General features: G+C 40.0%; 1 protein-coding gene across 1 annotated transcript in view; it reads right to left on the reverse strand.

Annotated features, from left to right (window-relative positions):
- glra3 (glycine receptor, alpha 3) overlaps positions 1-27,507 on the reverse strand; it is a 68,327-nt gene that overhangs the window by 29,653 nt on the left and 11,167 nt on the right. The window contains exons 2-3 of the mRNA XM_053502298.1: positions 13,612-13,739; positions 11,438-11,505 (exon numbers count right to left, since the gene is read on the reverse strand). Coding sequence (XP_053358273.1) covers positions 11,438-11,505; positions 13,612-13,739 — 196 coding nt within the window. The remainder of the gene's footprint in view (positions 1-11,437; positions 11,506-13,611; positions 13,740-27,507) is intronic.

A 27,507-nucleotide genomic window follows, 5' to 3' on the forward strand; every position in this document is an offset into this window, starting at 1 on the left:
CATACAAAAACTGCAAGGCCATGACCCTGTCTCCGGTTAAGCAACCATGGAATGCATCTGACAAACAAGTTACTGTAGATCCAACAGTGTATACAGATAAAAAAAAAAAAAAAAAAAAACATAAAAAAAAAAATCACAACATAATTTAGTCTGGCCTGATTTGAACGACTTTTTAGAAAAAGTTTTGTAAGTAAGTGAGAAATAAAACCCTGTCAAGAAATTATAGGAAAATAATCGACAGTAAATTGGAGTGGTCAAGTGAAGTTTCTGTCACCTCACTGACATCGATCATTTTCTGATATTGTTTGTTTTTTTTTTCTTTTTTTTAATTGCTTATTCATTAAAGAATTACGTTACACTTTTTATAACATGTTGTAACGTTTAATATTGTGGCGTGGGCGGGGCGGCGGCTGACGACCAGCATGCCTTGCGGGGATGTCGGTGTGTATTCACCATATTGGGGAAAGGTGTTTGGGTTAGTGGCTTAGGCCCTGTTGTGTGTGAGGTGGGTGTGACGTGTGAAATGTGCTCCAGTTCAGGCTGACGCTGAATTGGATGTAGGCTCCTGAGTGAAGGTGCTGCTCATGCCTTTCATGCTGTGTGATTAATAAAGTACTCTCAGCCATTGCATTGGTTAGCAAATAAGCTCACTCGTCTCTCCAGCATTCTTCCCGGCGTAAAAACGCTACATTGGTGTCAGAAGTGGGATGGAGAATAACGGGTTCGAGCGCACAAAGGAGGACCTTCTAAAAATCCAAGCGGGCCGCCGAGTAGCGGAGCGACTACTCGCGCAGAAGAAGCGCTTTCCTGGCGGAGCTAGCGCGAGCACACCACGTCAACCAACGCGGAGCGGGAAGCAGAAAATCCCGGCGCTGGATCTCGGGGCAGAGGCTGGCACTGCGCAAGAGCCGGAGCAAGATACAGCTCCGTGCGCCGTTAGCAGGCAAAGCGACCTGCCGCTGCGCGAGGCCGAGCGCGCTGAGCCCATATCGGCGGCACATCGCGGCGGAAGAGCTGAGGGACCGCCCGCAGCTCAGTGGCGCTCGGTTCGTGAACCTAGCCGGGGACAGGGCTACCCGTCGCGGCTAGGCAACGAGCAGCTCTCCGACGTTTCGCGGCGAGGCGACGGCGCGGGTGACCGTAAGGAGGCGCTGTGCGAGGTTGAGCGCGCTGAGCCCATAATGGCGGCACATCACGGCGAAAGAGCCGAGCGACCGCCCGCAGCTCAGTGGCGCTCGGTAGGTGAACCTAGCCGGGGACAGGGCTACCCGTCGCGGCTAGGCCTCGACACCGCTTCCGAGATTCCGCGACGACGCCGAGGCCAGGGACCGCCGGACTACCACTGCAACGTTCTCAGGCCTGAGGGACAGCGTACACCAGCAGCCGCTAACCTAGCGCCGGGTGGACGGTTGGGGAGCCCCGCGGGGCTTTACATCGACTGTGTGCTAGACGGCGTCTTACTGCGGGCGCTCGTGGACATCGGCTCCACTGTTTCCCACGGGTTGTGGAACTGTGAACCGCTCATCGCCAGGCAGAAGGGCCCCACCCAGCGCTCGCGGGCACCGCTGCAGGACTTTTGGGAGGGGGCACCTATGGGGCGAATGGGCGTGGACACTCACAGCCAGCTCAGCTCTCCGATGTCATCTACCGGGTGCGGTTGGCAGGGCGGGCACGAGTTTTGCTCCACCGGGACCGTCTTGCGCCTCCACAGCCGCACGCCGGGGAACCATCGAACTCTGGAGGCCGGACCGCCTCAGGACTACATTCGCGTTCACCCCTCACCTGCCAAAGGACGCTGGCGTTCCCACCGCCTCCACGCCTCCGAAACGGAGTTCGTCATGGTGACCAGGGACGGTCACAGCTCGGGTGGGGGCAGTGTGGCGTGGGCGGGGCGGCGGCTGACGACCAGCATGCCTTGCGGGGATGTCGGTGTGTGTTCACCATGTTGGGGAAAGGTGTTCTGGTTAGTGGCTTACGCCCTGTTGTGTGTGAGGTGGGTGTGACGTGTGAAATGTGCTCCAGTTCAGGCTGACGCTGAATTGGATGTAGGCTCCTGAGTGAAGGTGCTGCTCATGCCTTTCATGCTGTGTGATTAATAAAGTACTCCCAGCCATTGCATTGGGTAGCAAATAAGCTCACTCGTCTCTCCAGCATTCTTCCCGGCGTAAAAACGCTACAATATTGTGAATGGTGTACGTGCATGTTATTCACAAGTTCTGATGCGTGTCTTTTGTTACACAGTGTCACTGACGACATCAGACGTTTCGTTGATTTGTCTCTTGTTTATTTTCAACATCAAAGTACAACGGTTGTTACAGTTTCTTGCATAAATCCACTGTAGTCACGACAAGTCGCTTGCTGTGTTCTGTAGCTTCGATAGATTACAGTTACAACAACTTATTTTACTGTATCTTTTACCTTACTGTCTCACGGTTAAAAGCTTGTGTTCTCCACACCTTTCTGTATCCTTCCGTGTCTTAACAACAACTAACGTGCGTGATAAACATAAAACTGCATAACTGTGGAATGATGTCACAGAACAACTCATGAAATGATGTCACAATACAAATTATGAATATGATACTTAATGCTTAATGCTTAACTAATAAACTGAAATAAGATAAACATAACAACAAATCACAGGAATGAAACATGGCCCTTATAGATGGTCATAAACAAACAAACAAATAAATAAACAAGCAAAAAAACATCATATACAGTTGTTCCCTTACTAGCTCCTTTTTTTATTATTCTGCATTGAAATTCATTAAAAAAAGTGTTGACACTGGAGTCTCCTTCCATGCACTGTTATTATTATTATTATATATATATATATATATACTGTATACTGTATACAGTATATGCATACTACTGTATTATTGTCTCCTTACAAAACAAACAAAAAAAATATGAACCTACATCTCTGTGGAATGAGCTGTTACTCCAGAAATAATATTAAAAAGAGTACATTAATACTTCTGAATAAACATGTGGTTTGTAGCTCTGCTAATGTTAGAGCTGCCTTCGTAGAAAATGAATGATCAATTCCTGAAAATGAAAAGCCCAGGAACTATAAAGGAAAAGATTAAAGAACACAAAAGTTTGATCTGTACAATATGTAGCAAAAAGCAAACCAAATTAGCAACTTATGCTTATATAGCATAAGTGTATCACCACTTTAATTCTTTTGACTTTGTGTGGAACATATACTGTAATTATGAGCAATATGAATCATTAAATGAAATTATATTCATATATTATTAAATGATAATAATCTGTAGTTAACACACTGAACAGAAATGCTAAATGTATCCAAATGGATTTCTACAGGACATATGAATGGCTCTTGCTTATTGAGGTAATAATAATAATAATAATAATAATAATAATAAGTATTTGATTAATCTCAAAGCGAAATTGTAACTTTCACATATCCCAGTTAACAAGCTGGAGTCGGGGCACAGGGTCAGCCAGGAAACAGCACTCTTGAAACAGGTAGGATTAGAGGCCTTACTCAAGGGCTCGTAATATAAATAATTTACCTTTACTACTTCAATTGCTACTTCAATTTAATTTAATTCAATTTTATTTGTATAGCTTTCTAGAATAAAGAATACCTAAGACCTTTATTCGAGTGATATTCTAAAAGGTGGCTTTAACTTAAACCGAAGTCATGTTGTGGTAAGATTCTTGTACTTTTACTCAAGTATCGCTTTCATGTACTTGATTCAAGAAAAATTCAAAATTCCAATGGAGTGGGCATGGAGGAAAGCACACACGCTCCAGCGTGTACAGTCTCACCAGACTGCCACTCTCAGGGGTTTGTGATCTGTTTTGCGTAGACAAAATGTAATTTGCAAAATTGTAACTCATCAATATGTCTATTAACTGTGATTTCTTTACTTCTAGGGTTCAAAATTTAATCACTATGTCGTTTCTCAATCCTACTTTCAAAACCCCCAAATTGAATCAAATGCTACCCAGTTCTCTGATGATCATCGTGAAGCGTCTCAGCCATATTGTTAAAGTCATTAGCAGCATCAGTATTCACTTCATTCCATCAAAGAGCACAGCTCCATCAGCCCACTCAACCAATTAAATTGAACCGGCCCCTTAGTAAATCTGTTCAGCTGAACTTTTAACCTTTAATCTGAAAGTTTACCCAGAGTACCATGACCCGGTTCTCATTAAAACTCTGTAGCTCTCCGAGTTCTGAGCCAAATGTCGTAGGTTTGATATCTTTCATTGAATTTTCAGCACCCTACCAGACTGGCAGATGTGCTGGGAGATTTCCAGAACATTCCACGAGGGCCGTGTGAAGTCCATGCTCATCCGGTTTACACATCGATCTACATGCTCTCAAGCTGTTCCGGCACAGTTAAACGGCAAGCTAAAATGTCAGGCTTGACAAGATCCCATAAATCTTGCACAAGTGCTCCCATAATTTTGGCCAAAGAAACCCAAGGAGCCAGCAGACAAGCTGGCAGCAACAAAATGGACACCGGTGTAATATAATTTCTTCAAAGCTAGCCTTTCTCATTATGATTAGTGCCGGACAATCAATAACAGATCAATAAAGGCGATCTATACATGTATGCATTTAGGCCAAATGGATATTAAAGATAAAATATCAAAAGTATGTAATTGAAAGACCTTCAACATTTAAACTTCCCAATCAACATTACAGGAAAGTGCTTTTCTATTGATTATGAAAATGTTAATATTAATGCACTGTTATAACAGCTCATACATAGTTGTTCCATGTAACTTTTTATGAACGTTCACATTTGTAATACAAGTTCACATTTGTAATACAAGTGCCTTTCCTCTGAAACAGCATTTAGGGACACATCAAATTGTCTTTGTTCGTGCCATCCGGGGTAAAAACACATCATATGTATTCAGACACTCATGTATTTTAAATAATGGGTGCAATTTTAGTAACAAAAAAAAGGGGGGGGGGGGCTAAAAAAAGTTAATCAACTGTTTTAGTAGCCTAGCTATTTCTAATGCTGCTATGAAATCCCTGCTAACATCAGCACCCTACACATGAATTTGGACCATGCAAAATATTCCTGGTATATTCCTGGTTTCCTGGTAAAATGACAGAATGTTGGCAGTACGGTGGTTCTAATCTCACTAGTGGTGATTGCAGGGCTTCTCTCTGTGCTTAGTCGGTTTTCCCCTGGTACTGTACTTAAGTTTAATCTTACAGACCTTAAACATGCAATGTAGGCTGTAGAATTGGCGGAATGTGTACATGCAGCAGACAACTATTATTATCATTAATGGATCTCCTTAATAGGTATTTATATATTTTGTTTTGAACACTATGTATGCTCATGTAGGCATGCAATACAGTCAGCACAAACTGATGCACTCGCTGCAAAACCAACTGTCCTCTTGACTGTCATAACATCCCAACAAAGACTGTAAAACCACCAGGGTTGCCGTGGATTATTGTCCCAGCTGGAAGATGGTGGAGATGCCGCAGAGACAGGAAGCAGTTACCTTATAACTGTTATTCGCAATCCAGAGAGTGCCCAGCCCGACAGGGTGTTTGTAATAGCTGATGACTTTAACCAAGTAAATCTAAAGCATGTGCTCCCTAAATTATCCCAGTAGGTACTGTGTCCCACTAGAGAAGAAAACACACTTATGTGTAAGACCATGTAAACAGTGATATCAAGGATGGCTTTAAAGCAGTACTGTTTCTAACAACAAACCATGGATGACTAGGGAGGTCTGACTCCTGTTTGAGGACCGCAACATAGCCTTCAGGTCCAGTGAGGCACAGTGATACAAGGTCGTCATCCTGGGACTGAAGAGTGGTATCAGTGATGCCAAACAAGCCTACAAGAGGAGGATTGAGGGCCACTTTGACTTATCACTATCTATGTTTACAAGCATACAGTATGTGGTGTATGTATGCATGTGTATATTTGGCATAATTTCTATTTATTTATTATTTTCCTATTTATTACTATTTTACTAGTACCATTTTTACCTTGTGCCTCAATTCCATTGTACACGTACAATCGCAAAAAAGGAATCTAAATCTGAATCTGATTAGCATGTCAACTTGCCGTTAGTTTATTGGCTATGTGATTGTATCCTGTGACCTGACACATCCAGGGTAAGTTGTTTGGGATAGACTTCAGGACCCCGTGACTCCACACAGGATTAGCCAGATAGGAAATGTATGGGTGGACAGAATGTTGTGAGTTCAAATCCCAGTACAGCCAAAGAAGGCTTGTTGAGTGGATTCATAACCTTTGCAAGCTTAACTTAATTGCAGGTCACTTTAGATAGAATCATCCATGCATTTCAATAGAATATTTAACGCATCTAAAATACTAATGAACCAATCAGTCAATCAAGCAACTAACTAGATAACTAACTTACTAACTAAAAGCAGCACATTGCTGTAGAAGGTAGCAGTCTTGCCAAAATATCCAATATGGTAAAGAGTGTGTGAATGTGTGATCAATAGTGATGTACTGGCATCTCATTAAAGTTTTCTAGGAAATACTCCGGAACCACTGTGACCCTAACCGACATTAAGCACCTACTTAAAATATCTGAAAATAAAAATAATATTTTAAACTAAATGACCTACAGTGGATCAAAATATTTCTCACTAAAGCTTCCTGACAAACTCGGGTTAAGAAGTAAAATTATGTAACCCATGCAGGAGCATGATGGTCAGTCCTGGCCTGTGGGGAACACGACACAGTTCAGTGATGTGGTCATGTGATGATGCACTGAATGCACTGAGTCTAAATGAAGCTGATCACAGATGGACGTGGCCTGGGTTTTTAAAAACAGTCTTCTGTCGTCTAAATGGGGCATATGGGGCCGTCAGGAAGCTTTGAGGCCTGTGTTTTCTTGACTTCTGCGCCGTACACAGCGAGCCTCAGGAAATCCAACAGAACTATACTGTATGCTGCTTAAATAAGTCACGTGGCCTATGGCATAGGGTTTAAATTATTCCATAAAAAAAAAATAAAAAAAAAAACATTTTAAAATGTACAACATGTCAGAGACAGGGCATGATCTCATTGTATTTTATTTGACAAATATTTGGATAAAGGTTAATAGGCTATTTATTTATTCGGTAGTATATAATGCAAATCATTTTAAAAAATTGGATTATTAATAATTATAAAAAAACTAAATCCTTAGTTTATCCCATATTCTACTGACATACTGTCCTTTTGGCACCTTTCATAATAGTGAACCTTAAGAAACATGTAAATGTTTTAAATGCATTAAAAAGACAAAAAACAAACAGGGGAACTATATGATTTCTATCGTAGAACATCTTTTTTAAAATCAGCACCCTTCTATTAATATCAGACGACGTGTTCACTACAGGGAACAACAGCACAAAACTGAGTTTTTTTCTTTTTAATTTATTTAGCTTTTTTTTTTTACTGTCAACCATCTGTCTCTGGTTTTTGTAAGCTCTTCGTGAATCAGTGGCAGAACCTTACAGTTAAGAGGGGAGTACTTTGGAAGACAGAGCTAATACAATAATAATAATAATAATAATAATAATAATAATAATAATAATAATAATAATAATAGCAAGAAGAAGAGGATATGGTTTTGCATGGTATCAGTAAGTTGTGGTGTTGTTGTTGTCGTCAAGATGTTCATAACTTAATGAGAAAATTTTGTTAATATTACTATTACATAGGGATAAAACTATCTCTCCCTAATGCCAATACTTATAAAGGTAAAAGAATAATACAAACATTAAATCTGTTTATTTTAAAGGTGCACTATAATGAAGGCTTACTAAAAGATTACTAAAAGTGTGTTTTTATCAGAAAAGACTAGAGAGGTAAGTTTTCTTAAAGAAGATGTGAGTGGTGCTTGCCGTGGCAAAACTCGGGCCTCTGGGCCCTTTTAAATGACAGTCTACAGGATTAGTTGCTAACGTGCTCTAAAGTGGTTGCTAGGGCATGGCTTGACAGCTTCATAATGATCCTGAGAGACTGATTGGTTACCTGAGTAAAATGAGCCCACCCCCACGTCTCCATGACAACGGCAGCCCCAGGTAGGGTCAGTTTTAATGTTCCTATGGAAGTAATGCAACTGTGGGCATTTCCTATTTCAGTGGGGAGTACCTTTACAGTGATATACAGTACTGTATGTCAATGGGGCAAATTTGGGCACGTCTAGCACCCCAGGGGTACAACTTATACTCTCTTGTGTGGTATGTTCTGACACAGCTTGCGAGTCTCTTCAAATGAAGAAAATGTTCGAAAATGTTAAGTCTATGAGATTTTGGGGCTATTTACCCCCATTCCTTAGAAAAGTCATAGCACCCCATTTCCGAATAAGCCGCACAAGTTCACACCTCTTCCATGGGTCTTTGACAAATGGTACAGGACTAGTTACACACCAAAGTTTGTATGGAAGAAGAAGAAGGAGAAAAAAAATAAATAAAGAATAGAAAAAAGTAAAAACCTGCAAGATTTGCTTCTCAAGCATCACTAATAATATCATTTCAATTATTCTCTCTCTCTCTCTCTCTCTCTCTCTCTCTCTCTCTCTCAGGAGTTATAGTTAACCTTTATATAGTCATAGACTGCTAAAATTCCTTTTTTACTTTAAAAAGGCAGGAGGTAGGTTAAAAAAAAAACCCAAAGACTCGTACAGATGTCATCTGAGCACATCTTTTTGTTTTTTTCCCCATTCCTCATCCATAAGGGAATATACCGTATGCATGGCTTTACATACATTTACTGTACGTTCATTCATTTAGCAGAAGCTTTAATCTGAAGTAATTTGAAGTAGCGTATACTACGTGTGTAATGCTTAGAAGGCGAGTGTCGGGAGTAACATCAGGTGGCCCAGAGCCCAGGCCTTCATATAAACCACTTCATACAATAATAAACCCACAGCAGTTTTGCCTATCTGAAACAACTACATAACCGTGTCCACTTTATATAACATAATCATTACAATACTTCAAAACATCATATTATTTTGCGTTACTGCATTAATTCCTCCCACAGTCAAAAAACATGCACTGTAGGCTGAATTACCTGTTTTCCAAATTGCCCCTTCTGTATTACTGAGTGTGTGACTGTGTATGAGTGTGTGTGTGTGTGTGTGTGTGTGTGTGTGTGTGTGTTTATGTCTTGCAATGGCTTGGCATCACATTATTGAGTTTCGTGAGCACCAAGACCCACACAACCCTACAAAGGATAAGCTGCATAGATAACAGATTTTATGAGGTATGTTCAAGTCAAACCGGGACGTTGGATTGTGCAAAATACAATATTCTTACACAAACGTCTTTTCTTTCAAGTTGGCAGCAAATTATATGTTGATTTTCATTGGAACGACGGCAGTGGGCTCTGAGACACCTCAGCAGGGATTGTACGTAAATGAACGCACTTTTAAAAAAAAATATTAAAGATTGAAATTTCTCTGTTACAAGAACTCAATTGTGCAACAATCAAGGAATCACCCTTGTGATGTATTAGATATAGCCACGATACTGATATTTTCTTTATGTTTAAAAAAAATCTTTATAACAAATCACCGTTTATGTGATTAGCATCTCTTCAGCATCCTGTGCTGCTCCGCCATTTAGCTCGCACTTGATTATGATCCGCTTATCTGTTAATAGCTTAACATGACTTAATTAATTCATCGGGTCAGAGGAGATGGAGCTCGCGGCAACACAATGAGTCCCGAGGAGCAAAGTGTGAAGCACTGCACTATAGCTGAAAGGAAAGAACACACACACACAACACGAGTTAGGTCCATTAACTTGGACGTCCTCGTGAGTGTCTTCAGGATTATGACGGGCTTCTCAGGGCTTAATTATCTCCTGTATTGCTGTAATTTTAAAGGTTCTGGGGTTTTAAATTTGCAGCAAATGCAAAACATTAAACAAAAGACTTTAGAAGTTAGATAAATACTGTGTGTAAGGACTCAGCGATGGGGTTGTGTGATGAAGCTCAGATACTGTACTGTTATACCCTGAATAGTTTTATAATATATACAGTATAATGTTATTTTTTAAAGGATTGTTTAAGAAATCATTTTTTTCAATTTTTAGGTGCTGTTAATGTCATGAAATGTCCACAAACCACTTGTCCACTTGTTTTTGCCTCACTTTTGAAGTTAACAACTTCAAATGAAATAATAAAAAAACACTCATCTTTTTCTCGTTGATGACCCTCGTCATCAAAGAGAGCCCAGTGGAGAGAGTGGAGAGCTTCAAATACCTCGGTGTTTACATCATTTAGGACCTGTCATGGTTCTGTCACATCAACACCGTGGTGAAAAAGGCCCGGCAGCGTCTCTACCACCTCAGATGCTTGAAAGACTTTAGACTGCCCTACAAGGTGTTTAGGAACTTTTACTTCTGCACCATAGAGAGCATCCTGACGGGAAACATCACGACCTGGTTCGGGAACAGCACCATGCAGGACAGATGAGCTCTACAGAGGGTTGTGCGATCAGCCGATCGCACCATCTGCATCGAGCTCCCTGACCTGCACTCGATCTACAGCAAGCGGTGCTGGACCAAGGCCAGGAAGATCGTGAAGGACCTCAGCCACCCCAGCAATGGACTGTTCTCTCTGTTGTGGTCTGGGAAGCGATTCCGCTCCTTGAAGACCAACACAGAGAGACTGAGGAGGAGCTTCTTCCCGCAGGCGATACGGTCTCTTAATCAGTACACCACACAGTACTGATCCATTTTGCACATCCACAAACATATGGTTTTTGGACATTCACTTACACTAGTGGCCACTGCACAACTACACATTTGTGGACATTAGTTAAATTATCCAATCACCCCATCACAAGTCACTTTAAATATGTCACCTTCAAGCATATTTGCACACCCCCTGGACGTTCTATTACCCGGATGCACAAGACACTTTAAACACTTTAAATATGTGACATTTCCATTTATATTCAATTTATATTTAACTTCATTCCCACAAAAAAAAGTCCATAAATTCTATATCTCTGTATTCTACACCTGTTTCTTATTTTCTATATTTTTCATATATTTTTCTTATATTGTATATTTTCTACAGTACAGTTATGTTATTTTATTTTAATGTTATATTTATTTATTTTTTCTCAGTTAAATTTACCTTCTTTTCTTTTTCATATTTATTTTCTATTCATAGTCTTTCATTTTAAGGTCACGGGCAGTTGTCTAAGCATTTCACTGCATATCGTACTGTGTATGACTGTGTATGTGACAAATCAAATTTGAATTTGATCTTTCAATCTGACTGAGAAAATGTAGTGTTAACTCATCTGTCCTTAAGATTTCAGAACCAGGATTTCATTACCAAACATTCTCAATTCATTTATTAATTTCTATACAATAGATCATTCTCATATATGCTTTAATGAAAATGCATGAAACATAAAAACGCAGAATACGCACCATTGTTGTCTCGGCGATTGAGCCAAAGCTGTTGATGAATATGTTACAGGACACGTTCACCGGTGGACCTAGAGGGAGGTTTAATTAGAAATCAGTCAAGTTATGTCTTAGGATGTCTGTGTAATTATAAATATGATGGATAATTGCTGTTTAAATCCACAACACACTACAAGAGAGTTTTATCATTTGCTGTTATGTATGAATATGAAACAAGTTCAAGTCATTTTTAACCTATGGATTTTGGGGAGAAGGGGGGAATCCTAATTAGGGATAGAAATAAGAATGCAATACTTTGTGAATGGAGCCCACTGCTATTGGATCAAATTAGATCAGATTACCTTTATTAGATAATGGTAATGAATAGAACTGGCTTGGCCCCTTTCCAACCTGTCATGGATAACATTTCATTAGCATTTCTTTAGTCCTTTGGATCAAACTATCCACAATTCCTAAATGTATGTCAGATGTAGTAAAGATCAGCTCTTAGTACACTAAAGCTAATGTTTAAGATTCTGTGTATAAATACATCCCGTCAAATAGTTACTGAGTGATGGGTTTAGGGATCACTCTTCATCATGTCATCACTGTGATCTCAGTTGAGTCTGGCCAGGATGCAAGCAACAACTTCACCCTGATAAGACATTATGTCAGAATGTAAAGTACCACTCTGCCAGATTTGACCCCAAACCAGCCAACTTGGACATATCTTCCAAATACAAGCAAATATTAAGTGTGGCTCCTTATATTTGGAACAGTTTTGGTCCAGAATACACGTCCCATTATCCATTATGGCCCTAATCCATATTTGGTCAGGAAACGCTTGCGTTGGCCTGCCAACTGTCTCATTTGGAAGCTTTGAGACCAAACTGCCGTAAACATTTGGTGGCCCTCTAATAAGCAAAGCCAGGTGTTTAAGAGACATTAATGTGATATAAAATAAGGAAAAATAGTCATTTTTGGCAAACTATGTAAACTGGAAGCAAAGTCAATAAAACCAGGGAGCTACAGTATATGTGTCAGCCTCAGAAAAAACCTTTAGATTATTTTTTTTGGTCTTTTCAATGAAAAGTATACAGTATGTGAATAAATCTGCCTAAAATAATAAACCTGGCCTGGCGTTTCAGAGCAGTGGAGATGATTAAGCATGACAAGTTCTGTAGGCAATCTGGTTAATAACGCCAAATAAATAACTTAAAGATTATTAAAGAATTGTTCATAAGTAGCCAATTAAATTAGTGACTTTTTCTACCATATATTCCTATGTGTTCTTTGGTACCAGGTCTGGTATAAAGGACAAGTTGAGCCAATTAAACCAGGGATGTGTGGGGGCTTTGGGAAAACCCTTCACATGGTGAAATTTTGACATTTTCTATTATATATAGTTCTTAAGTGCTTTCTACTGAAACCCAAAATACACCTGCCATTGATGTAGCTACCCCTTATCTGCCTAACCCAGATATTTGACAGAACTTGCCTGATCTCGACCGCCTGACGTTTCATTTGGGAAGCTTTAACTCCGAGGCCAATCTAAAAGCGGTGTTGGTTTGTCGTCACACTAAAAAAACAGGGCTGGTGTCGGGGTGATTAATTATAACAGATTGAAGACAAATCGAGTAGCTTGGAAATTCACTAGAAGCCAACAATGTGTGCAGCCTGTCTGGGGGAACTAAACCATCATTCATCTAGGTTTCTCAGCTGCTTTGGTTAAACTTGCAGGATTACATTTAAACCATATGAATTGTATTTTTTCATTTATTTCTTTCTTTTTGGCAAAAAAATTACAGTTTCTTAAAGGGAGTCAATGATTATTACAATCAGAAAGGCTCAATTTAGGCTAAAAGCAGATATTTCTTTCTTTCTTTCTTTCTTTCTTTCTTTCATCATCTAACATCATTAATTAATAGCATTAATTAATAGATGTAATACAGGGTGCCAATAATTTGACTGTAACTATAGGCTTACATATACAGCAAGTACTGTAGTTGTGATAAACTGGAAGTCTGGTGCCTATGAACAGAAAGTGGTGAATATGACTTCAAAGAATTATTTTTTTGTTAATTGATCCATACAGAATAAATAATCAAAGATCAGCTCAGCTTCTTATTGATTAAAAGACAGACAGATTGAAAAAGAAACAAAGTAAAAATGCTTTTTTTAACGCTTTTATGCCTTACCTTTGAAGTTGGGTCTAATTCTGGCATCGTAGCCCGAGGTTCTTCCCATGAGCTTGTCCAGAAAGTCTGAAGGAGACATGGGTACGGCTCTCCCCCGAGGATGTTCAGGGTCTTTTGTTGCCACCAGACTGCAAGAGTGAGAGAGAGAGAGAGAGAGAGAGAGAGAGAGAGAGAGAGAATTGGGGGATTTTAGAAAAATGGGCTGAGACAGTTCACTGAGGCTATAAATGGGAAGAGCCGCTCTAATATGATCTGACATCATAATTCACATTCAGGTTTACTCAGAGGAGTGCAGGAGTTACATCCCTCAAGGCATAGCACATCTATTCACTTACAGACAGCAGGAATATCTATGAGTCCATTCGCAGAATGACACACAGTGCCCTAAGAGTGACACCTAAGAACTACATCTCTAAAGAATAAACTCACAATTCCTAAATGAAACTACATTTCTAAAAAGATTTTAGAGACGAGATACTTCTCATATACAAAATAGCTCCACATCACGTTGTTGCCTCACAGCTCCAGTGTCACTATTTTGTTCACTTTTGCTAAATTTTTGCACTACCATCAAAATGCATCATATCAGTGAAACTGTGTGAGCAACAGTCGGAACAATGCTGCTCACCACTCTATATTTAATATATATATATATATATATATATATATATATATATATATATATCGAACTTCATATGTACTGTATATATAAACCCGATTCCAAAAAAAGTTGGGACACTGTATAAATTGTAAACAAAAACAGAATGCACTGATGTGGACGTTTCAAATTTCACTATTTTATTCAGAATACAACATAGATGATATATCAAATGTTTAAACTGAGAAAATGTGTCATTTTAAAGGAAAAATAAGTTGATTGTTAATTTCATGGCATCAACACATCTCAAAAAGTTGAAACAAGGCCATGTTGACCATGTTTTCTGTGTGGAATCCCGTCTTCTTATTATAACAGTCTGCAAACATCTGGGGACTGAGGAGACAAGTTGCTCAAGTTTAGGAATAGGAATGTTCTCCCATTCTTGTCTAATAGAGTATTTTAATTGTTCAACTGTCTTAGGTCTTCTTTGTCGCATCTTTCTCTTGATGATGCACCAAATGTTTTTTTATGGGTGAAAGATCTGGACTGCAGGCTGGCCATTTCAGTACCCGGATCCTTCTCCTACGCAGCCATGATGTTGTAATTAATGTAGTATGTGGTCTGGCTTTGTCATTTTGGAAAATGCAAGGTCTTCCCTGAAAGAGACGACGTCTGGATTGGAGCATATGTTGTCCTTGAACTTAAATACTGTATACCTTTCAGCATTGATGGTGTCTTTCCAGATGTGTAAGCCGCCCATGCCACACGCACTCATGCAACCCCATACCATCAGAGATGCAGGCTTCTGAACTGAGCGCTGATAACAACTTGGGTTGTCCTTGTCCTCTTTAGTCCGGATGACATGGCGTCCCAGTTTCCCAAAATGAACTTCAAATTTTGATTCGTCTGACCACAGAACAGTTTTCCACATGTCCATTTTAAATGAGGCTTGGCCCAGAGAAAACGCCTGCACTTCTGGATCATGTTATGATATGGCTCTTTTTTTTTTTTTTTTTTTACCTTTTTTTCTTTTGAGTTTTAGCCGTCAAGGGCGAATGGCACGGTGGATTGTGTTCACCGACAATGTTTTCTGGAAGTATTCCTGAGCCCATGTTGTGATTTCCATTGAAGTAGCATTCCTGTATATTATGCAGTGCCGTCTAAGGGTCCGAAGATCACGGGCATCCAGTATGGTCTTCCGGCCTTGACCCTTACGCACAGAGATTGTTCCAGTTTCTCTGAATCTCTGGATGATATTATGCATGCAGACGATGATAACTTCAAACTCGTTGCGATTTTTCTATGAGAAACCACTCATCCTCTGCCCATCTTGACTTCTGAGAGACACTGCCACTCTGAGAGGCTCTTTTCATACCCAATCATGTTGCCAATTGACCTAATAAGTTGCAAATTGGTCCTTCGGCTGATTCTTATATGTACATTTAACTTTTCCGGCCTCTTTCCGTCCCAACTTTTTTCAAATTCGTAGCTCATCATTATCTAATCTTGCATTCACCCAGATTAGGTATGATGACTCCCAAATCTGGATTTGTAGGCCAAAAATTACATACTATGATTAAATGGTAACTCATGTTAATCATTATTATTCATAAATTCATTGCTATTAAGAATTCAACCAACTACAGTAAAATGTATTAACTGATAATGTTTGTATAATATAGCTCACATATCTTTATTATCCGCTTATCTTGTACTGTACATGGTCACATCTCAGGGGACACGGGTCACAAAGCAGGATAAACCCATAAAAGAAAATACCAGAGGAAATCCACCAAGCATGTGGAGTACATTCAAACCTCACACACAGACTCGAAGGCAGGTTTTTACAGTCTGATTTGGCAACCATGGAGAACATAGTGCCTGCATAAGACAGGTTGAGCAAGACTTTTGCTCAGGAATGAGGCCTAAATATAATACAGTGGCAGTAAAACTGTATTTTGCAATTTGAGGATTAAACTTAGATTAAACCACATGAATAATGGGGATAAACCACCATTTATCTTTTGTTTTGTAGGTTCCATGTTATCACTTCACCAAAAAGATCACAGAAGGGAAATAATCCATAAAAATGTCTGAAAACTCTGGTTTCTCTGGTCCAATGTGCTTCCTTTAGATAACGAACCTAGATAAACACATACTGCATACCAGTCATGACAAAACATAAAAAACCCACCTGCCTAATAAAGTGTGCCTCAACACAGCTCAGATCTCAGAGCATGGACTCCACAAGACCTCTGAAGGTGTGCTGTGGCACCTAGACTTTAGCAGCAGATCCTTTAGGACTGATGAACTTGATCTGATAAAGTAGAAGCCTTCATGATTAGGACTTATTTTATCCAACAGGTATCTTGCAAGTTAAGCCTTACTTTGTCACATATACATTACTGCACAATGAAATTCTTTCTTTCTCAGCATACCTAGTGGAGTTGGGACTCGAACCACTGACCTTCTTATCAGTAACTCAGTGCCTCAGCTCTCTGAGCTAACACTGCCCAATTACTGTACAGTAGATTGAGATCTGAAGCATTTAGAGGCCAAGTCAACTCTTTGTCCTGTTCCCGTTCCTGAAACTTTTTTGTAGTGTATCAGGATGCATGATCCCGTTGAAAGAACCCATTGCCATCAGGGTGTACATCAACATGAATGTCAGGATCCAAGGTTTCCCAGCAGAAACATCACACTGCCTCCTTTGGCTCCTCTTTCTACACATAGTGCATCCTGGTGCCATCTCTTCCCCCAGGTGGCATGTCTCTTAACACCTGGAGTTGCTCGTCTAGCCATCACAGATTGGCCATCGTCAAGGTCACTTGCCCTCTCTTCTCTGCTTCTAAAATACACCAACTCTGAGGACTTACTGTTTACTTCCTGCGTAATGTATCCCACCCCTAGAAAATGCACCACTAGATAATCAGTGTTATTCACATCATCTGTCAGTGGATTTAATGCCATGCTTGTTTTATGGTTTATATTTTATTGCATGGCATAATTGAATTACGGCTGAAGATGTGATAATAAAAAGAAAAACGCAAAGAAATGCTAAAATATTTCCTCGGTCTGCTAGCTGATACTGCCTGGTCTAGTGTATTCAAATTCATGGAGTCCAAGTCCATCTTGATGAATTTCCTTAGACACTAAAAGTTTTGTTTCCTCCCCTTTGGCACTTTTGATCTGACTACTACTTTACACTGTAAAGAAAGAGCTATATTGACCTCCTATTTAAGGGCAAACACAGGAAAATAAAAGGTCAAAGAGGTCTTTATATATATATATATATATGCGTGTGTGTATGTGTGTGTGTGCTTTCACTGTTACTGAGAAATATCCTGTGTGTTCTTATCATTCGGTCTGCCTAAATGACTGTAATTTTCTCAGGGGTGTATTTTGGCTGGTGATAACAAGCCTGCAGCAGAGAAAGGCTTTCAGTGACAGACAGGAGATAGACAAGCAAATGATGGCCGGGCTTTGTGCCAGCTCTTTCAGAGCAAGAGTGAATGACGGAGTCGATCCCGGGCTGTAATGACTGTTTATGCCTCTCTGATTGCCCCTCTGTTGTACACACTGCCTAACTCTACTCTATGTGTGTGTGTGTGTGTGTGTGTGTGTGTGTGTGAGTGTGAGGCCAGCACTGCCAGTCTTATTTATAATGCTCTGGTGTGTGACAGCTGCTTTTAAATCTCCTTCATTCTTTCAAAAGGCGCTTTATATCAGGCATGTCGCTATAGTTCCAGGCTTAATCAAAAACACATTCAGCAAATCCGACTAAACTGCCTCTGGCTTCTATTCAATACGACTGTTTCACAAATATTAATCAAATTATTTCATTTCTGCATCCCTAAATGTCATAAATCAGCCAAGACATGCGCACTGTCCAATATAGAGAATAGACTAATGTGCATGGTATATAGTGGGCCATTGGGGTCACGGTATGGTATCATGTGGTTAGGGTTGATGATTATAGGGGACAAATCTCATTAGAATGTTAAAATGATATAAAATCCTTATGGCATCAGCATGGATTCTAGTTAACCACATTTCTTTTTTCCTTTCTTTCTTTCCTTCTTTACTACACTGCTCCTTTAATTGCATCATCTTTCATTCCTCTCTAATTTTTGTACCTTTCATTTCTTACACCAAGAGCCTTTGCACTGACTCCGTCTCCAACTAAAACAGGTCACTTTAGACCTCAAGCACCTCGACACACACAAACACATAAACACACACGGTCCAAATCAGGCTAGTCACCATGGCAACCAGCAGCCACTGATGTGTCAGAGCAGCGGGTGAGGTGGCGACTGATGGTCAAGTTGAAGCTGACTTTTAATGTATCAAAACAAGTGCATTTACTGTATATTAACCTGTGATTTGTATCTGCACTACTATCACAGCTGCTCTTATAGAACATTAATCAACATCTATTGACTGATCAGATTTAAAAGTCCAACTGCGATAAACGAACCACTTTTTTTTAACACCGCATTGTTGATGATAGAATAATAGATTTGAAAATTCATTCATTTTCACAAAGTCTGCTGCTTTTTGAGTTTTTACTGTAGATCATTTTGTCAGATGTTACTATGCCATACCCAAGTATAATTACAAGCATTTCATAAGTGTCAAAAGCTTTTATTGATACTTACATTACGTTTATTCAAAGAGAAAATATTGGCACTGTTGACCCTTCATTTTTAAGACCTGTGGAATTCACCCTGGCATCCTGTCAATCAACTTCTGGGCCACATCCTGACTGAAAACAGCCCATTCTTGCATAATCAATCCTTGGACCTTATTCCCATGAGAACTTGTGGTCAGTCCTCAAGAAGTCGGTGGACAAAGAAAAACCCACAAATTCTAATAAACTCCAAACATTGATTATGCAAGAATGTGGCCCAGAAGTTGATTGACAGCATACAGGATACCGGATATTGGATGGAATACGGCGCCCCTGAAGCAGAGAGGGTTAAGGCCCTCGCTCAAGGGCTCAACAGTGGAAGCCTGGTGGTGCTGGGGCTTGAGCCCCTGACTTTTCAATTAGTAACCCAGTACTCCTCAGTATTAACCGACTGACTACACACACACATATTTCACGTACACTATGGGGAGTCAAATATGGGAGATTTTTTTTTATAGACTTTTGCATTTTTAGACTTTATCAGGTTTCCTAAAATTGTTCTCAACCTAAAGCAGCATAACAGTTAAACCAGTCATCTTAGTCATGTCTAGTAATTACAAAAGGATTCACCAGCATTGTGAGGTCTTGAAGCGCCTTGGTAATGGCTATGGATGAATGCCTAAGATGAAAGCTCATTCTTCCAACAGGATTTCCTGCCACACATCTATCCCATAATTCATGTTGTTCATGTCGTAAAAATGGATTGCATTTTTTGACCCCTGTGTGTGTGTGTGTGTGTGTGTGTGTGTTGTATTGATCTTCTCCCCAGCTACATTCATTTTCTTTGCTTGACTGAATCCCTGGTGCACTCAAGTCTATGAGTTTCTGCATGTGTCTAAATCAACACAAGTCATTTTAACACAATGGGTACGAGCCCCCGAGCAGAATCACCAATGCCTGACCTCAGCACCCGTCTAATCTCCCTCCCAGTGCATTGTGGTTAATGCAGCCTGGCAGGTAAGAAAGACCAGGACGGCACTTTCTACATTAAAACATGCCGTGTAGTGTGTATGTGTGTGTGTGTGTGTGTGCAAGGCATCCATATCAGTTACGAACTGTATAATGCAGATTTGTTTTACATTGCCTAAATGCAAGAAAAAACGCACTTTGATTTAGTACTGCACTAAATAAACTACATATAAAAGGTTAATAGCACTAACAGGAGCAGATGTCTAACTCAATATATCAGACTTGCCTTTTTGGCGTTTAAAATATCTTCATACTGTACACACACACACAAAAGCTTGTAATCAAATTCCAACTATACACTCCGATGTGGATTTTGCTTTATCTGTGTGTTTAACACGCCAAGTTTTCGGAATCAATCAAAACACACACTCAAAGCTCATGATCAGCTAAGATCCACTTCTCACAGTGGATTCTGCTGTGAAATGCTATTTCTTTGCTATTTCAAAATATGTGTTGCTGAACCAACACACAATCACACAACCAAAACATATCGTCTCCCCAACGGACGCCGAGTCCCTCCGGAAAACAACAACATTCAGCTTTGAATCCGTATCTGCATGCTAACACATGGATTAGCAATTCAATCAGTGAGGCGTTTCCGGATTGTTTCCTTTTACACACCAAACACAAAGGGAATGAATAAGAAGCAAAGCTGATCAAACACACACTCCAGCGTGTGTGTAATGTGCTCATGATTAACACTGGTGACATTACAATATGCCAAACGTAGACATGGCTTATAACTATGGGTTTCACAAGTGTTGGCATTATTTGGTTCGGTTTACAGATAGAAGCTGTGGCTTGAAGGTGTTTTGATTTAGAAATGCTCTGGTTTGGAGTAGGCTTTCATTGGAGATGTGGTTTGTTTTAGAGATGCAGTGGTTTGGAGAGGGAGTAGATCAGGAGATGGTGCTGTTTATAAATGGTTTGATTTGGAGATTCATTGGTTTGGTGATGAATTGGTTTGGCTTAGGGATGATGTGGTTTGGAAATGCTGTAATTTTGAGAGGCTGCTATGTAGAAGGGGTTGTTTGGAGATGTTTTGGGCCTAAAATGCTTAGGTTGAGGGTGGGATGGTTTGTAGATACTGTATGGTTTGGGGTTGGTTTGATTTAAGGATGCTGTTGTTTAAAGATGGTGTGGTTCGAAAGTGATTTACAATGGGCGTCCAAGTAAAATGGGACTTTTGCTTGTGCAGAATAACAAAACACAGTTATGAGAGTAAAAACTCCATGAATACCATCAAGATCGAAAGTTTACTCAGTATGCCGGAGCCATGATCAGACTGTCTGTTTCACGGCTGAAACATTGGCCGAACTCCTTTAAGAGCCCAAACATGTGGAAATGCTTTAGAGCGAGATCAGGACTGTACAGGTGATGTGGCGATAACTCCCAGCTAAGATCCTGTAATGTGATGGTGGTGGTAAATAATGAGACACCTCCGATCGTCATTCACGAACGTATTTGCTTTTATTCACTTTTATGCCTTCATTCACCAGAAATTGCATTATAAGACCCTCGTACCCCACATAGCTTTGCCTCCCGCTTTAGGTTTTAGCTACAGTGCTGTCGTGCTGTTTCCTGAGGGCACTCTACACTGGTTTACTCTAACGCAATAATCAGAGGATCAGTATCAGGGTTTACTTCTAGAGTGTACTGAAGTCATAAACACACAGGCACACATATAACACTAAAGTGAAACCCATTTCCTGCAGTCCTGACATCAAGCATGTCCATTGAATTATTGTACATAAACTGCGATGGCACTCACAAATCAAATGCGCATCCACCCGGTTTCCTCCATTACACTAATTGACTTTGTGTGTCTCCCTCGGTGGACTGATTGTGGACACTGGACAGACATAGATAGCTTCAGATAGATCAATGCAAGCAGGCCTGATGGGTTTCCCACACATCGATACACTCCAGCATTTCATCAGATCTGCCAGTAATTTAATAACCATAAAGTTTACTATCTCTCTCTCTTTGCACATGCGCGGTGAGGCAGGGAAGCTAATGTGGCATGTGGAGCGGGAAAACGATTGTCATCGTGCTAATTTCCTTTTTGTTAATTTTTTTTATTTAACTTGCCGGCACGGTGTGCGCGTGGTGTGCTCGGCGAGTTTAGAGGAGTGTGTCTTAGCGGTTGGAGGTGTGGTGGGACATGAGAACATTGTCTCTGCTTCCCGAATGAACAGTGATGTTGTCTTGTTTGTAAATAATGTTGATGAAGCGATCAGACTTCACTGTTCCGGAATCACTGTTAATAACGAGCACATACTGTACTGGTTTCTCCCCTGAGCTCCCCAGCTACAAAATATTTTTATCCAATGTTCCTCCTTTCATATCATATTCCTATCCTTAAACACCGATATTAAATGTTTTAAATGTGGTGCAATGGATGCATTTTATTTACACCTTTTAATGAATGAATAAAGTAAACATCGTGCGAGCTTAAACATAAATACGCCAAGAACATTTAAAAAAAGAGCTAAACTCTATGAACTATTAAAACAGAAGCACATTGATGTGGATCTACTTTAAGAGACACACAGCGACGGCAAAAATGCTGCCGTCTGGTCAAAAGGGTGGGATGAGCTCGCAATTCCGAGCCGCAATACATACAGGCAATTTTATACCTAACTCATATACAATAGAAGAATTTTTTAAACTGGAGGCTTTTGAAAGTGAAAACTGTTTATGGGAACGAGGCCTTTGTCTTTATTTGTGTGTATACTCCCACCAAGGCAGTGGAGAGGATGATGTTTTTAGACAAATTAAACAACGTAATTACTGACTGTAACTTTGCTGATATTTTAATTCTGTGTGGGAACTGAAACCTGAACTGAAATCATAAAGAACCTCACATGGCCTCCCATAAATGCATGTGGGAAATGATGAAGGCCCAGGACTTAAGTGATATACAGTATGGAGAAACTTAAACAAAAAACACAGACAATAGGACAAAAGCAGGCAAGATAAACATCTGCAGCAAAAAGCTTTTTGAGATGGTCAGGGGCTTTCCTTTAGAGCACTAGGGACAGGCTCTGACCGTTCCTCAGACCTCATCTACAGTACATCACTCAAGTTCCTAGTTCTTTCCAAGATAAATGAGTCTTTTTTGAACCCAGCTCATGTGTTTATTATCAAGTGTTTTAAGCGCCAAAGAATTTCACATTCTTTCCCCCCTTGAGACCAAACAATAAGTCAGAGAAACATAACATTTGGTCAAAGTTAGTGAGAAGACTTGTAAACTACATGTTCACCACATCAGTTCTAACACGGCAAAACCTCGTTTACTTGCATGGTTTCGCAATAAACTGTTCATAGGAAACTTCCATAAGAACCGTACTTACAGTATGTCTGGAATTTTGGAATTGATGACTTGATTAGTTTCAAACCATGAGTACCATCAGCAGGAATCTGACCTGGTTAACACTGAGCTCTCATCGCTAAAATAAAGAGTATCGATCTGTAGTGTCCTGATAGTTCTGTTTAACCTGGTTTGAACAGATGATATTTGCAAACAGTGATTTTCACTTGTGGCTATATTATTTCTTTGTTACTGCCCATTATATTTTCCTAAGAAACCTATTTTCCTTCCACAAATTGAATTCAAGGGGATAGTTTGGAGGGTTTTTTTTAACAGGGTTGAGTATAAGTACATTAACAAACTTCTTGATTCCTATAGGCTTTTCTTGATTCCTATGAGCACACACACACACACTTCACACACTCAACTAATATTTAGGGTCCAAGCTGACATCAGCCCTATATAGTGTGTGAAGTGTGCGGTGCACCCAGGTGGCGATGGGCTTTGTAGGTCTTAAAATGCTCAAAAAACACACAGGTTGTACGGCGCCCCTGGGAGGTGATGGCGCAAGGTGTTTGGACCCGCTCATCGCTGCTTACAACTATATTTTAAATTAAAATTGTTTCACACTTGTGTTGTGTTTAGATTTGTACTTGTTGGCAATGTTGTCCTGGGTCAAACTGAGGTTCATCAGGCACTTATATACTGAAATATAATGGCGTCTTCAACAAAATATTTTTAATATTTCATTTGTTTTTCCAATAAAATCTTTTCATCTTTTACCTAGTTTATACTTCCATTTTTAACAGTGGAAGTATGCATTGTTTCTGAGAATAATAATTTGTGAATAATAACTTGTTCATTTTCATAAAGTGTGCACTATATCAACATTTCTCTTGCATGAATCATGTTCTTCTTCTTTTTTTAAAACGGTTTGCATACTATTTATATAGAGAGAGACCTGTGAGGATCCTAAAGTAAAGACATGTGTTATCCATGTCATTCCAGTGCTCTCCAAAAATGCATCTTCCCTCACGGATGATCCTCTCTAGAATTCTTTCTGAATTGAGGTTAAAAGCAATAGCTTGACTGATGGCTCTCTGGTATTCTTGTGGCCCCAGGTACCAATAGGATTATATTACACGTAACAAGGTGGTTTACTTTTTGGAAACCTGAATCTGACCATTCTTAGACATACATATTCCCTCTGGTCTGTGCTCAGGTTAATGTGGAGCTCTTTGCCTGGCAGTTCTGGGTTCTCTTCTCTATGTAGGCTGTGGTAGGGTCTGTGCTCTAAATCAGGATCTTATTTTTCACTCTGATTTTCCAAGTTCACTCCTGATACTTCCTCAGCTTTCACTATCTTCCAACATCTCCTTAAATATTATATCAAAATCTTGTTGCCCTCTCGGCTCTAGCCTCTGATAACCTGTTGTTGTTTTACAGCTGCTTAATAACGATTTCTCCAGTGGATCCACCATATGATTTTAGCATGGGTTTTACTAGGGATGCCTTTTGGGAACAACTCTCCTATTTTCCTCAGGCCTTGGGTCGAGCACTAAGGGTGACCTGTAACACCAGTAGCTTGATGTGGGTCTTGGGAACATCTGACCTCCTAGGAGACTTTCGGCAAGAGGAGTGGACACCCTGGACAGGGTCCCAATCCATCGACACACACACCAGGCACTTTGGCATAGCCAATTAGCATACTTTGCATGTCTTTGGACTGTGGGAGGAAACCGGAGTACCCGGAGAAAACCCACCAAGCACGGGGAGAACTCCATGCAAACTCCATGCACACAGATTTCTATACCGCTTTATCCTGTATGCAGGGATCTGGAGCGGATTCCAGGAGGCTTAGGGCACTAGGCAGGGTACACTCTGGACAGGGAGCCAATCCCTCGCATTGCCTGTCTGCTTGCTAGGATTTTCTTGTTATCAGTGTTGACACGTCTGAGTATGCTGAGGAATGAGATATCACACTGTGATCAAATGGGATCACGCTGCATTAAACTGTATTAAACCAGCACTTTAATCTCTTTCATTTACATACCATTCATTTGTCCTTTGTTTATCAGATATATTACACTCAGATTATTGACTTACAAAATGTCTTGAGACTTGTGGCATTTAAAAAAATTGACAAATAATGACGATTTATAATCAATTGTATATTTTCCAATATTTGTATTGAAGTGATTATTAGGGGAAAACCTAATTACAGAAAAACATAATGTGTGTTTGCTGAAACAATATGCTGTTTTTATATTGCACCACAATTACTGGGAGGCTAATTAATGGCAATTTGATTTCTTTGAGCTCGGTTTTGATTATTAAAAAAAAAGAAAGTGAGAGAGAGAGAAAGAGAGAGAAAGAGAGAGAGAGAGAGAGAGAGAGAGAGAGAGAGACATGGGTTGTCATTTGGTTATATAATCACAGAACTGCAGAATGCACTACGAGGCAGATAGAAAGTCCAAGCTCTGAATTTATTTGTTTGTACTGTATTGTATTTTATTGTATTAGGAAGATTGCTGTCCTATAAAAAACAAACAATGAATAAAGTAAAGAGAAAGAAAGAGTGCCCTAGACTGCTGTTGTGTGTGTGTGTGTCTATGTGAGTGTGTGTATGTGTGTGTGTAAAGAGGCTCACTTTCTTCACAGGCCAAAATTCAAACTGGGTTTTATAAATTCTTATCATGTAAAACAGCAGGGCTGGCGAAGATTTGATTGCATTACATTTGATTTGATTTACAAATTAATAAAAAAATTATGATGCACTCGCTAATTAGTTCATCCTGAAACCTTCATTTACTCTGGATCAAAGTTAAACTCTGCTATATAGACGAATACCGCATGGATGTTACAACTATCCAATAGATTTTTGGAAAAATGTAAGGCATAAAACACTCCATGTTGTACTGTTTTAGGAAAAAACATTCACCACTGGGTGGTGTAATAGAGCGCAGCTACTGTTACACCCCAAAGCTATCATTACTGCACTTTTTTTTTTTTTGACATTAATTGCAGGTCATACTGCTGGAGGGATTGGTTTTAGCTTTTACTTTTCTATTACTTTCCACGTCGATCAAAAATAAGTAACCCCTTCTAAGCCTCGTCTAAATCTCATTCAAATTCTCTCCATTGAAAATAATTGGGACTCTACTGTGCAGAGACTGTAAATCGGAATATAATACCTTCATTGCTCTCTTGCGGATTCTCCTTCAATTCTTTAGATCACAACCTTCAGCTTAAAAAGTTGAGAAGATTGTTCAAATTCAGACAGTATGGGAGTTGAAATGAAAAACTGAAATACACTCTGCTGGTTTACATACAAAAAACGCCCACTAACCACTTTGGAAAAACCGCTAACCTGATCCCAATTTTAGCAATACACACATGAAACTTAATATCCTGTACAAATAAAGCCTCCTCTCTTTAACTATTAAGAATGAACTCTATAGGCCTTGTAGTTCCAGTGATAGCCAAGAAAAAATCAGCGAAGTCACTGTTACCGTACTTTCAGGTGAGGACAAGAGATCGGTTAAATTCTCTATTTGTGAGGAACCCATACATTTCCACATTCTGCCCACAGTTCTTACATCAGGGAGGATTAAGAAACACAGTACTGTATTTAAATAGCATCTCACACCTTGAGTGTACAGGGTTAGAACATGAGCTTTGCATAAACTTACTCACTCACTCATCATCTATACCACTTAATCCTAAGGCCTCGTGTCTATTCCCGGAAACTTAGTGCACGGGGTACAGGGTGCCAATCCATCGCAGGGCAGATACACATACTGTACACACACTCACATGCTCATTTACACACTATTTATGAACTCCAATTAACCTAACCTGCATATCTATGGACTGTGGGAGCCAGTGGTTAAGGCATAGAACTACGGTTCAGAACGTCCCAGGTTCAAATCCCATGACCACCAAGTTGCCACTGTTGGGCCCCTGAGCAAGGCCCTTAACCCTCAACCATTCAGATGTATAATGAGATAAAAATGTAAGTTGCTCTGGATAAGGGCATCTGCCAAATGCCTAAATGAAAGGAAACTGGAGGACCCTCGAGTAAACCCACCAAGCATGGGCGGAATAGGCAAACTCCATGCACACAGAGGCAGGAATCGAACCTGTTCGGAGTTGAACCCGGACCCTGGAGGTGCAAGGTGACATTGCTAACAACTAAGCCAAAGGAACTGAAGATGTCTATACTGTACAAGGGAAGCAGGCCATCATAAGGCTGAAAAATATTTGTATCTATGTTACATCTGTTTAGCTGCGCATTAATTGAATGAGCATTGTGCTATGTCCGAA

This window comes from Clarias gariepinus, chromosome 8 (assembly GCF_024256425.1).
Source record: "Clarias gariepinus isolate MV-2021 ecotype Netherlands chromosome 8, CGAR_prim_01v2, whole genome shotgun sequence".
Classification (NCBI taxonomy): Eukaryota; Metazoa; Chordata; class Actinopteri; order Siluriformes; family Clariidae; genus Clarias; species Clarias gariepinus.